General features: G+C 53.4%; 1 protein-coding gene across 1 annotated transcript in view; it reads right to left on the reverse strand.

Moving 5' to 3' along the window:
* The window catches only part of LOC144161613 (sperm-specific sodium:proton exchanger-like), an 87,178-nt gene that overhangs the window by 21,990 nt on the left and 51,549 nt on the right, over positions 1-13,639 (reverse strand). Inside the window, exon 16 of the mRNA XM_077692250.1 lies at positions 1,807-1,899. Coding sequence (XP_077548376.1) covers positions 1,807-1,899 — 93 coding nt within the window. The remainder of the gene's footprint in view (positions 1-1,806; positions 1,900-13,639) is intronic.

Genomic DNA, 13,639 nt, shown 5'->3' on the forward strand with positions numbered 1-13,639 from the left:
CCGCTTTTAAGCGAAGCTTATCACTGTAGGCACAAACCATGCACACACCTGGTAGCGTTCCTCTGGCTATCAAGCTCAGTGCTGTTTCGCGGCGCCGACAAAAGAAACACCGCCGACTACAGTTCTTCCATTGACCAAACCGGTTTGCAGCGCCAAGGGAAGCGTCTCGTGGCTTTGCGAGAGCAACGCGTCTCGTTTTCCTGCGCCCTTCTTAAGGGACGAACTCGGGACGACCTGCAATTGAAGCTTCACTTCACATCGATTTTCACCTAAATGCATGGGAGTCGTCAATTTTTAGGGGCGAAGCTCCTTAAGGCGTGGGTCTGTCCATCCTCGACGTATCTATGTAGCTACCTCTAGTTTAGTTCTTTGATTGTTTACTAGATGGCGGTACTTGTATATGATGAAAAGATGCGCTTGGATTGTTTACTAGATGGCGTGGCTACCTCTAGTTTAGTTCTTGGATTGTTTACTAGATGGCGGGGAGCGTTGTAATAAAATCCGTTCGCTGTTGGCGCGCGCTCGGAGTCGCCCGATGGATAAGGCTGCAGATGTGCGAGCCCGCGAGGCAGAAGCGCTCCGTGAAGCTGCGCGACGCCGCCGCCAAGATCCTGCCGTACGAGAGCGGGAGGCCGAAGCGTGTTATCTGGCTGCGCGACGACGCCGCCAAGATCCCAGCGTTCGAGAACGAGAGGCCCAAGCGTCACGGCAACGGCGCGAGGACCCTGCCGTACGCGAAGCGGCACGGCTGCGGCGCGAAGAGGATCTCCAAAACGTCAGAGAACGGGAAGCGGCGAGAAAGCGCGCGTATCGGCAGGCAGACCCCGATGCAGTGAGAGCTCGTGAGGCGTCTGCAAAACGCATCAGGCGAGCTCAGCCCCAAGGTGCCGACGCGCGGTTTAAGCGAGACTTTCTAGACGTTACGTTCGGACACAGATGTAGTGGGCGAACTTTCACTGAAGAGTCACGGTTTTACCGATGATTTCCCCTCAGGAGCTTCGCCCACTCATCATCATTCACCCCGTGGATATGCTGTGGATTTTTTTGCACACCTACGCCCCTTTGCATTGCCTATTAATGGAAATCCCCTATTTATGAGCATCTGTTCGTACCGGAGGCTTCACAGACTAAAGTGTCGCGCTCATGGTGCATCTAGCACTCTCGCACTAAAAGCGGCAGACAAAGCGTCACCCTTCATAATCTCCAACACTCTATGAATAATCCTCCCAGAATTATAGTTCTGGCTACACTAAGAAAATCAGATCGCGTCTAAATTAAGAAAATTAGTGGTGTCTTCGGTAAACCAAGTATGCCTGAAGTGTTGCTGGGGTCTTGCTGATGCTATGCGAGGTCTTTTTTCACGCAGCCCTAAACGTACACGTATACATACGGAATTCATCCCATGATGTTTCATATAATGACGACTGTGTTAGTGACACTCCAGCTTTGTGGTCATGCCAGCAAGAGCATGTATGTTGTCTATTTTTCCCTTTACAAGCAACTGCATGTATAGGGAAAACCATCGTGGGTAGGCGCATTTTTTAGCAGTGTAGGAATTATGAGAAGCCATTACTCATGTAAAGGCTCCACCGTGTCCAGCGCATATAGTCTCGGTGGAGCAATTCAGGTCATGAAGTGGTAACAGTTTTTTTTTTTTTTTTTGCCTCTGCCCACTTGCACCCGACATCTCTGTACCACTTATTCGTCCAGACCGTGGGCATTCCAGCGTGATTAAAGTTCAGGAAAAAACATTTTGAAGCGTAGCCAGCTAGGAAGAAGCTTCGTTGACAAAGAAATGACACTGACCTTGACGATTCCCGAGCAGATGATGGCGACCCGGTCGTGCTCGTGGCCTACGAATGTCAGCACGCTGCCCTTCTTCTGGGTCACAAAGAACGCCTGCAGTGTCGCAGAAACGCAGGCCATTTCACAAAAACTGTATTCAACGCACGTAGTACAGTAAAGGCTGGTTAATTTGAACCGCAAGCGGAAGCTGTTCAGGGTGCATGGGAAACAGTAGGGCATGTCAACAACTCGAAAGTGGAAAACGTACATGACTCCAGCCTGCCATTTTTCCTTGAAGGCGACAGACAACACTTTTTGCTCTAATGTGTGAACGCAGGGGAAGGCCTCTTTCTCGCCTTGTTCAATACTGAAGAAGAGGCGGGCGGCATTCCATCCGCCCATGACTTACGAGTCGCGGCCGCACAAGTCACTGGCGCTTCTGACCCTCATTTGTCAACGCACCCCACACCCATCGGTCGGCAGGCTCACTTATGAGTGCACTCACACACCCTCCACTCGCTACTCATGAGTGAGTGGTGAGTGAGCCTCAACATCGTTTTGGCCTGGTGAGTGCGAGTGCGAGTGAGTGCGAGCGCCACTCGCGGCGAGCCCCACTCACCACTCGCGAGTAAGAGTCGCGGCGAGCCCCGCTCACCACTCGCGAGCACGAGTTCCACTCGCGCTTCTTGATTGGATTGGATTGGCGTAAACTTTATTTGTGCCTGCAGATCGGCGTTTTTGTGCGCCGTGACGCGGGCCCAGCGTCGTCCTAGGGGTTAGCCGTTACTCGGCCCGAGCCATCCGCTCACCGTTGACGGCTCGCGAGTCTCGTGCCTTTCGAGCGCCCTCAGGACCTGTTGGACGGCCCAGAGTTGATGTTCGCGGTCGTAGCTCTTCGCGGCTTCTTCCAGCCGCGGCGGGATTTTTCTCGATGCCGCTTCCTCCGGTTGTTTTGAGCAGTCCCACAGGATATGGTACTGGTCGGCCGTCTCCCTACGGCACACCTTGCACCTGTCGGTCGGGTACGCTTCAGGGTACATACGATGCATCAAGGCCGGGGTTGGTAGCGACCCGGTCTGTAGCTGTCTTAGAAGTACGGCCTCCGCCCGGCTCAGCCCCGGGTGCGGGGGTGGGAGAACTCTGCGAGCCAGGCGGTAGGCCTTCGTGATCTCGCCGTAGTCCGTCATGCGGTCTTTGGCTCCGAACCACGCGGGACGGTCGGTCGCGGGGGCGCGGTTGGTTAGAGCTCGTGCCGCCACGTGTGCCGTCTCGTTGTGGTTTGCGTTTCTCGCCGACGCGCACTCGCACGCATGCGCCGGGAACCACTTGATCCTCACTCTTTTTTCTTCCAATTTGACTCCACGCAGCACGCGCGCGGCCTCTTCACAGATGCGTCCCTTGGCGTAGTTGCGCACCGCCGTTCTCGAATCGCTCAGCACCGTGCGGCAGTCTGTGTCGGCGATGGCCAGGGCGATGGCGACCTCCTCCGCGCATTCAGCCTTGGTGCATCTGACGCTCGCCGCCGTCCTCACGGCACCCGTGGACGCTTCGATGACAGCTGCGGCGAAAGCCTCTCGTTGATATTCGGCCGCGTCCACGTACTGCGCGTGTCCGTCTTTGGCGTGTAGGTCGATGAGGGCCTTGGCTCTTGCATTCCTTCTTCCCTTGTTGTATTCCGGGTTCATGTTTCTCGGTAAGGGGTCTACCCTGATCTTGCTCCGGATCTCGTCGGGGATGGAGAGTTTGGCATTCTCCCCGTCCTGACGTCCGAGACCCAGGTCTTCGAGTATCTTCCTCCCGGCCTTGGTTGTTGACAGGCGCTCGAGCTGAGCCGTTCGTTGCGCCTCCACAATTTCTTCAAGCGTATTGTGTACCCCTAGCTTCAAGAATAGGGGCGTGCTCGTGGACTCAAACAAGCCGAGCGCCGGCTTGTATGCTTTTCGGATGATGGCGTTGATGTTGTTCCGTTCGTGTTGCAGCCAGTTGTGGTAGGCCGCTACGTACGCAATGTGGCTGACGACGAAGGACTGGACGAGCCTGATCAGGCTGTCCTCCTTCATGCCGGCTTTGCGGGACGTGATTCTCCTGACGAGACGCATCGCGTCGGCCGCCTTGGCGGTGAGACGGGCGACGGTCTCACCGTTTCTTCTGTGCTTCTCGATGACCATGCCCAGGACTCTGATCTTGCTGACCTCGGGGATCGTCTGCCCGGACCGCGTTACGATCTTGGTCTTCTCGTGCTCTCGCCGCTGACTGTTTTTGGTGTTACCTCTTCGTGGTGGTATTATCAGGAGCTCCGATTTGCTTGGCGAGCAGACGAGGCCGGAGCCATCGAGATGGTCTCCGATGGCGTTGACGGCCTCCTGCAGCTTGGCCTCGATCTGGGAGTCGCTGCCGCCAGTCGTCCATATCGTTATGTCGTCGGCGTAGATGGTGTGCCGGACCCCCACTTTCGCGAGCCTGTCGGCCACTCCTATCATTACCAAGTTGAACAGTAGCGGCGAGATCACGGACCCTTGCGGTGTGCCGGTGCTCCCGAGCTTCTTGTCTTGCAGTTGTATGTCGCCAGCCCGAAGCTCGGCGGTCCTGTCCGTCAGGAAGTCCTTGATGTAACTGTAACTCCTTTCGCCCATGTTGAGCTTGGAGACTTGGGACAGAATCGCCGAGTGTTTCACTTTATCAAAAGCGCTCTGCAGGTCGAGCCCCAGGATGGTCTTGTTGTCTCGCGAGATGCCGATGTCGTCCACGATTTCGTTCTTGAGCTGCAGCATCGCGTCTTGTGTGCTCAGGCGCTGTCTGAAGCCAATCATCGTGGCGGGGTACAGTCCTTCCCTCTCCACGTAGTCCTGCCACCGGTTCATCAAAACGTGCTCCAGCACCTTGCGCACGCAAGACGTTAGCGAAATGGGCCGGAGGTTGTCCGTGCCGGGTGGCTTGCCCGGCTTGGGATCAGGATGGTCTTGGCCTTCTTCCAATGCTGCGGCAGCGTCCCCGTTTTCCAGCATTTGTTGTAGTAGCCCGTTAGGCTTTCGACGGATTTGTCGTCAAGGTTCTTGAGTGCCTTGTTGGTGATGCGGTCCGGTCCGGCCGCCGACCTACTGTTGAGGTCCTGTAGCGCTGTGCGAACCTCTTCTACGTCGATGTCTCTGTCGAGGCGCTCGTTGGGTAGTCCCCCGTACGGCCCGTGGTGCTCCGTGGACGTAGTCGGCAGGTATCTGTCGCTGATGCGGTTCATCATCGTGTCGGCTCAGTGTTTCATGACTTCCCGATGGATGAGTTTCGCCAGTCGGTCCCTCTGGTGCGACTTAGTCTTAGTTTCGTCGAGCAGATGCTTAAGCAAGTTCCATGTTTTCCCATTGTGCATCTGGCCATCGGCGGCGTTGCATATCTCGTTCCACTGCTGCGCGCATAGCGTGCGACAGTGTTCCTCGATTGCTTTGTTGAGTTGTGCGACTTTTTTCCGTAGCCTCCGATTGAGGCGTTGCTTTTTCCATCTGTTGAGAATGGACTGCTTGGCCTCGATGAGGTGGGCCAGCCGGCTGTCCATTCTGTTCGTTTCAAGGTCTGTTTCTATGCTCTTGGTTGAGTTCCGAACGTCTTGTAGAACCTTGTTGGTCCACATTTCGATCTCGTCGATTTCTGTGTTTTCTTCCTCCTCCTGATTTCTGGTGTCTCTGAAAGCGGTCCAATCGATCCACGTATGTTTCCTGACGTTATTACTGTTCTGCTCCAGCACGATGATTTCCACGATCATATGGTCGCTGCCGAGGTCCACCCCCGTGTTCCTCCACGTGATCGTGATCGGTTCATTGTTCTTGACGAACGTTAGGTCGGGGGTGGTATCTCGGGAAACGGAGTTACCAAGTCTCGTTGGGTGAGCCGGGTCGGTTATGAGGGCATAGCCAAGTTCCGCCGCGTCTTGGGATAGATTTCTGCCTTTCGCATTGCTTTTGACGTAGCCCCACGCCGTATCCATCGCGTTAAAGTCACCGCACGCAATCAGCGTGTTCTGGCCGGCCGTCGTGCTTGCCTTGTGAAGAATGGATTTGAACTTCTGCAGTCTCTGCGAAGGATTACTGTAGATGTTCAAAATGAAGATGCTGTTTCTTCTTTGCTTGGTCGGTATGAGTTCGGTGAGCGTGTGTTCGATCTTCACGTTGCTTAGCCGGTGTTCAACGAAGGTGAGTCCCTTCCTGACCAGGGTGCACAGGCCTCTGCCATCGGGCGGGCCCGCGTGCACCCTGTAGCCTGGAAGGGACGGCTTGTCCGTTAGCGTTTCTTGAAGTAGAAGCACGTCGGGCTTGCGCGCGGCGTGCACAATGTGTTTCTGGACCACTGCCCTCTTCTTGACGAAGCCGCGGCAGTTCCACTGCCACACTGTTATGCCTGTGGAGTTGGTGGCCATGATTGTCCTAGTCGGAATTCTCCGGGTTGCGGCACTTGGTTGACTGGCTGCTGTAGGGGCGCGAACGTTGGGTGGCTTAGTATTAGTTGCACGCTTCTTTCCAGATTGTTGAGTCTGGTGACGTTCTCCGTTTGAAAGCCGTCTATGGCGTCCTTCATCGACTTGATCATACCCTCCAGGCTGTTGAGTTTGGCCTCGATGTTGTTGTTGCTGCTGCCGGGGCTGCAGTCGCTCACGTTGCTCTTGGTCTTGCGCAATTCAACGGCCCTCTTCTTCGGTGCCGGTTCCTTGTCTTCAGCGGCCGTAGTTTCTTCGCCCTTGTTGCTGCCGCTCGGGTTCAATCTTAGCTGTTCGACGTTGCGGAGACCGTTGCGGATCTCCGCGATTTCCTTGGTGAGGTTGTTGATGGTGGCTCTCAGGGCCGCGTTCTCCTGTCTTAGGGCCTCGTTGATATCTCGTTCCTTGGTTGAAGCTTTGTCATCTTTCTTGGTGTTGTCGCTCGGACTGGTTTTCATGACACCTCGCGCAGTGTCGGCCCAACTGACTCTTTCGCGCGACGGTGATCTTTGGGTTCCCATTTTTCGCGCGTCCCTGCTCTGGCTCCTGAAACTGCGATCTCTCGACGGTGCGCGGTTTCTCGATGGCGTCCTTGACTTGCGCGCAGCTGGCTGGTCTAGTGGCGGGAAGTCGCTCTCCGACGGGAGCTGGCTGCTGACCTTTCGGCGCTCTCACTGCCGCCTGCGGACGACGTAGGGTACCTTGAATTTGGCTTTACAATCTCTCGCGGCGGTCGGGTGAGCGCCACCGCATAGTTTGCATTTGGGGGTGCAGTTGTGGTCTTCTTTGGGGTTTGCTTCGCCGCAGCCCATGCAGATCCTGCTGGTTGGCGTCGGGCACACGTCCTTGCGGTGCCCGATCCTGCCGCACTGGTGGCAGACGTCAATTTGCTTTCTGTACAGGTGGCATGGTATCAGCGTGACGCCGTATCGGACAAAGTTCGGTACCTTGGGTCCTCCGAAGGCTACGATGATCGTGGTCGTGTTGCCGATTCGTTTAGCGCCTACGGCGAGTGGGTTTCTGTGGTTGACGATGTTTCGGTCCAGTTCTTCGGCGCTCGCGTCGACAGGGATTCCATGGATTACGCCCTTCACGCTGTCGTACGGCGCCGTGCGGTACGCGCTGACTTCAAAGGTCTTGTCTTGAATGTTGATCGTTTGCAGACTTGCGTAGCGGACGGCGTTTTCCTCCTTGGGCGTGCTGACTACCATTATGTTTTGTTGCGCGTTCGGGCAGATGGTATCCGATGCGCTCTCTTCAGTCGTAATCTTTGCCGCGGCAAGAATGGCCGTGGCGACGGTCGTGGTGCCACTCTTGACGATGTCAAGTCCTCCTCGTGGTCTGATATCACGATCTTGCTTTCCTCCAGTGGCATGGCTGGCATTCTCGCTGCCTTGATGACCGAGGCTCGAATGTTCTTGTTGTCTTTCGCTTTCTTGTTGACATGGTTATTGGAGCCGGCGAGCTTCGCGACAAGGTCTCGTTGACGGAGTCTCGACATGCGTTCCCCCGCGAGCGTCCAGCCGGCGTCGCTGTGGAATTCCTCGGGTGAAATGTCTTCGCCTTGAACTTCCACGCACATTTGGGAGTCGGAGATCGTTGCCCGAGGGGAAGTATCCTCCATCTCGGGGCTGAACGGCGGCCGCCGAGGCGGCGAGCCGCGGCAGGTGCGACGGCGACGAGGCCTAGCGCTCGTAAAACACGCCGAGGCTTAGCGGCCCCTCGAACGGCGGTGGTAGCAAATGTCCGATAATTCGGCGAAGAAGGCGTACCTTTGGGAATTTTTAGAATCGACGTTTTCTTTGTCTGAAGATGTTCGAGAAGGCAAGGGGCGCTTCTTGAGAAAATGTGCGCGGGTTACCGCGGTGAGCATCACTCGCTGTTGGCATTCGTCGCAGGAGCCGCTTGATCTGGTAATTGCTCCTGGCGATATCCACTCGTACGCACAGCCACTAGTTAATGAAGCGATTGCATTTAGCTTCGGGAATATGCCGGTACTCCCCTCGTTATGGGTCACCGTGGAATTAACTCTCCAGTGACGTGTTGATTTAGGAATACGATTTAGATGGACGTCTGACGCCATAATGCACTGATACTTTTCATTGTCAAGGCTCTTTGAGGGGCTGTTGCGCGCACTCTCACCGAATGATGTTTCTAGAAGGCTCGCAGCGTTTTGTGTTGGAATTGGTGTCGGTAACGTCGTCGCAAGAAAGCGAATGCACTTGACTACCGCTGAGCGCTGCGATGAAAGTATTAGGAAGCACCGTGGTATATAGTGCTTGGTGTACATAATTGTACTGCTTGCTACAGCTGTCACTTTTTTGAAGCGCAAATTCTGAATGCCCATACTCGTATGAAAAGGTGCACAGATTTTCACGGATTCGCGCAACAGGATGGCGTAACGCTTAGGATAGGCGGATTGCGTGTTGTGGAAGAAGTAGCTCAGTTTCGAGGCCTTGGCGTATTAAACATACTGTGTTACGATACTTCGCTTTCACGCGGACCTGGCGTCACACATGCTTCTACGGCAGCTACGGTGCTTGCCTTGAGACATGTGATTTCCTGGTGTCCCCGTTTGGCACACCGGAAAACTTCACTGCTGCTGTTTTATTGCAAAATTCACAATTTTTTTACGTTTCGTTATGTTGCGTGAATGTTGCATTGATTCATGTGCGTCGATGTGCGTACACTTCGCAACGTGCAGCAAACGAAGTAGCTCGCCTTCACAAAGTCCTGGTATAGTATTCGTCATTATGACTCGCCGACCGCTTGCACCCCTTCGTTTAGTTCCCTGTCTCCCGCTGAAGTTTGAATGAATGAATGAAACCACGTTTATTCCGCATTATAATGTTTGCGTATCTGTTCGTACAGATTTACAATAATCGTACGTTATGTCTGATTCCTTTTTCGCCTTATCGAATCGCAGAGTTCGAATCGTTACTGTTGCGCGCAGTTTGTGAAATATATATTTCACATCTTCAGATCGCGAAAGGTAAAATACGCACTGCTCGCGCTGCCTTGTTGTCAGCGACGGTAATTTACCATTGCGCTTGTGAATTTGCCTGCCCAACTTGAAATTAGAACGTCAGCTCCTGCAGTTTGCTTTTTTTCCTTCTGTCCGTTAACGGTCGCCAACCAGCTAGTTATGAAGGCGAAATTGCTTCTGGTGCTTAATTTTCGTATTTCGCGTTGTGGTTACCCTGATCACTGTGGTCCCCGTAATGCTTGCTGCGCTGATTCACTGAAAAGGGCTTCGCATATAGTCCAGTGTTCATGTTTTGGACCCGTATGTAGATCGTCGTGCGCATGCCGATGGCGTACAGACTAGTGGAGAGTAACTGTGGCCACTGTGTGGTGTGACGAATAGTACGCTTTCTTCGCAGTCAGATAGAGTAATTTGTGAGTGAGTGGGTAAGTGAGTGAACGAGTGCGTGCGTGCGTGTTCACTGTGTGCATCTGCATGCGTGCGTGTGTGTGCGTGCATGTGCGTTTGCGTGCGTGCGTGCGAGTGCGAGATAGTGTGCGTTGCGTGCGTGTTCGTGCTTGTGTACACGTGTTTGTGTGCGTGCTTGCGCGTGCTTGTGTGCGTGCGTGTCTGTGTCAGATGACCCCCATCCTCCCCGTTGTTTCATATATGCACTTTCGACGTGAACGCGTCTCGCTGCCCCGTGCGGGCGCATGACGGTGCAGTTTAGGATCAAGCTGCGGCGTTGCTCTGTGGCAGGCTGGTGCCGTTTACGGAGGGGCACGGGGGGAAGGGGGATGGAGGCGGGTGTGAGCCATCTCGTCTCCATGAGGACGCCGGCGCTAATGTCAGGCAAGTCAGTGCTGGAGCGACCGCACGGCGCCGCCTCTTTCCCTCGCCTAGTCTCTGCCAAGCGCTCAAGGCCAAGCCCTCAGTAGCCTTCCTCCACCTTGCTTGGCGTGTTCTATCCTTTCGTCACGGTGTTTTGCCTTTTATGCTGAAAAACTATCGGCTCACGTCGGCGTTCAAAGCCGGCACGTTGCTCTGGTAACGCTTGATAAGGGCGCTACCGCCGTTATGAACCGATTGCACAGCTTGTGAAAGAAGAATGGGTGGTGGCGAGAGGAATAACAGTTGTGAAAGCATTGTCAGCAGTGGCGAGTAGTTGAAGACTAGTTGGGTTACCACTACTGTGGGCTGCGTTTTAGGTTAAACGGTACACAAAATTAGAGAGAACTCACGAACCAAAGGGAAAGCACAAACGAAGCTATGTGCTTATTTATTACTTGTACAATATTTGCATGGGCATCATGAGGGGCAGCAGGCAGGATGCCTCAATAAGAAGCTTCAAGAACACCGCTACACATGCCAGCAAACAGCCCCCTCGGTAAATCTGTTACTGCACTGCATTATTGAGAGTGCAGCCCAGTGTTTGAAAATACTTCAGTTTTGGCAAAATAACGGATCAGCCACACGCGAAATTTCTGAAGTCTTTCACATATCAAGCGTGCGTGAGCTCATACTCAGTTATGCTGACCGCGCCTGCAATAGACTTAATAAAAAGCAGCTTACAGAGTCGACAAAAGCAAGGCAAAAGCTCCAAGTACGCGGGTTCGAATCCCGGCTGCGACGGCCGCTTTTCTGGTGTAGGCGGAATGTAAAAACGCCTTTTTTTTTCAGGCTCACGTTAAAGATCCCGAAGTGGTCAAAATTAATCCGCAGCCCTCCACTACGGTGCGCCTCATAATTTGTATAGTTTCGGCGTGTTAAACCATATATTAAATCGAAAGCGTCACTCAAAAATAAACAAAGGAAAAGTGCCTTTTACCAGCTTACGATGATTTGCCTCCTCTCACCTGTGAGTTTAGTGAAAACTTGTTTTCCCACACTTCCCCCCCCCCCTTTTTTTATTTGTATCTTGCAATACTTCCGGCGTGTTTGGTCTCCAAGGAAATATTGCATTTGTAATAAATCAATTTACAGTTGCGCTCGCACTGTCCACTTCGTGTGTCCTTATTTTGTACCATGTAACCAACAGCGCACTCTACAAAACGGAGGTGAAATTCATTTTTATGTATAGAGGGCCCAATAATCGGCCTAGCAGAGCAGCAGACGCCACTGCCTGGAGTCTAGCGTTTAAGCTGAAAGGCTGTCGCCCCAGAGAAATATTTTCCGAGCTGTTGCGCTTAGCAGCCGCACTGCCACTTTGGTAGGTTACCCATTACTTATTTTCAGAGTGTGCTTTTAATAGTGAAGCTTGTGTTGCTGGCCATAATGTGTGCGGTGTGCGTTGTCATCAAAAATCTACGTAATAGTTACTCCCGCCATTTTTCCCGCATATGAGCACGCGCTTCACGAGGAGCGCTCGGCGTCGTCCAGTATAGCGCGAGGCGCTCTCAAAAAATACCAAGAAAAAACTCCCACCTCCCCTCGCGGGAACCCCTGTGTACATGGGACGCATAGGGGGTTCACGTTGTAGCGTTGGACATCGGAGGAACGGCGCTGGAACGATGGAGCGGAGCGGCGCAGGCACCGCGTTTTATAGCGCGCATAACGGTGAGGGGACGCGCCGGCGCCAGTGCGTCTGCCGCGGCTGTGACGCAACACAATCCAACACAATCCACTTTAATCCAATCCAATCCAAATCCAATCCAATCCAAGCCAATCCAAGCCAATCCAATCGAATGCCCCTCGCGAGAGAGTGTTCGCTATCTGAGAGGAGAGGGTGTGAGCGGCGGAGAGCGCAGCTGGCGCGGCAAGGAGAATGGGGGAGGGGCGGACGCCGACGACGACGCCGGATGCAGGGACAAGGCGAGTGAATGAGATGCCTTCGCATCTAACATGTGCATCCGCGCCTCAGCAGGTAGCACAAGACAGCTCGCGGTACAGACGCCCAGTTTCCAAAGTACAACATGTAAATAAACAATTTCAAACCTAATGCAACGCGCGGTGGTGCTTACATATAAAGAAAGTGCTTACACAAACAGAAATCATCCAGCTTCATTGTGGTTCAAGCCTTGCGCGACTTAGTGCAAGTTTTGCCATTTTTTATGTGAAGCTTTCTATTCCTCACTGATGGCGTCGGCGTCTGTGTAAAAATCACTGCTGGAAAACCAACTTTACACAGCGGGTTTCCCAAAACGATGATGATGATGAGCGAAGGCACATCAAGCGCCTGAAGAAAACAACCTTTCCCGTGGTTGCAATTGAACCTGGGTTTCCCACGATATGAATAGAATAGAATAGAAAAGAATAGAATAGAATAGAATAGAATTTTTATTTCATGTTCTTTATAAGCCGACGTCTATCCGATTGCGCCACTCCGACACTGTTGAATCAGTTTGGACTTTAAACTGTGACTTTGACTCAGGTTGCTCGGGAAAAAGCTTGGCGTTTTAATTCTTGAATAGAGTTTTTTTTTTTTTTTTTTGTCAGTCGGATCTGTTTTGGGGCATGCCCTATAGCCAGTGTGGAAGGTTCTCTATTAAAACACCCATTTTTTTTCTCGCTTCACGTAACGGTATCATTGTAGTGTCGGTGTCAATAGGGCCGCATTGAAAATCTCCACGAAATTGAACGATTCAAGTGGTTTGCAAACACAGCGAAGTTAAAACTCCCATGCTGTGAAGAAACTAAGTGATTTCGGTTGTGAATTACTGGTGGTTGTGAGTGAGCGTGAGTGGGAGATGGGAGTGGCGAGTGAGTGTGAGTGGTGGAAGCGAGTGGTGATCGGGAGTGATTGTGAGTGGCCATGGCAAGTGGTGAGTGCGAGGGAGTGTAAGTGGTGAGTGCGAGTGATGAGCGTGAGGTGGACTGAGTGCGAGTGGTGACGACGTGTGGTGTGCGTGAGCGCGAGTGGTGAGGGCGGAGTGGCGAGCGTGAGTGCGAGTGAGTACGAGTGGTGACCGCGGAGTGGTGAGCGTGAGCGCGAGTCAGTGCGAGTGGTGGGCACTAGTAGCGAGCGCGAGTCAGTGCGAGTAGTGAGGATGGATAGGCGATCATGAGTGCAAGTGAAGGCGAGTGGTGATGGCGGAGTGGCGAGCGTGAGTGCGAGTGAGTGCGAGCGGTGAGAGCGGAGTGGTGATTGTGAGCGCGAGTCAGTGCGAGTGGTGGGGACGAGTAGTGAGCGCGAGTCAGTGCGAGTAGTGAGGATGGATAGGCGAGCATGAGTGCGAGTGAAGGCGAGTGGTGAGGGCGGAGTGGCGAGCAGCAGTGCGAGGATAAATATATTTTTGGAGTGAGTGTGAGTGAATGGCACCCAGTTTTGCCGAGCTATGCCCACACCATAAGAACTTGCATCCACATTGATGTACATGGCAAAGAATACGCCTTCCGTAACGTTCGCAATCCGGGTCTTAACTCCGTTTTGCTCAATTTCGCACTGTCATCTCCGTTCTTCTCGAGTTCCCTATGTGGCCAGCAGATAC

The sequence above is a fragment of the Haemaphysalis longicornis genome, unplaced genomic scaffold (assembly GCF_048455015.1).
Source record: "Haemaphysalis longicornis isolate Haplotype H1 unplaced genomic scaffold, Haemaphysalis longicornis Haplotype H1 scaffold_12, whole genome shotgun sequence".
Taxonomy (NCBI): Eukaryota; Metazoa; Arthropoda; class Arachnida; order Ixodida; family Ixodidae; genus Haemaphysalis; species Haemaphysalis longicornis.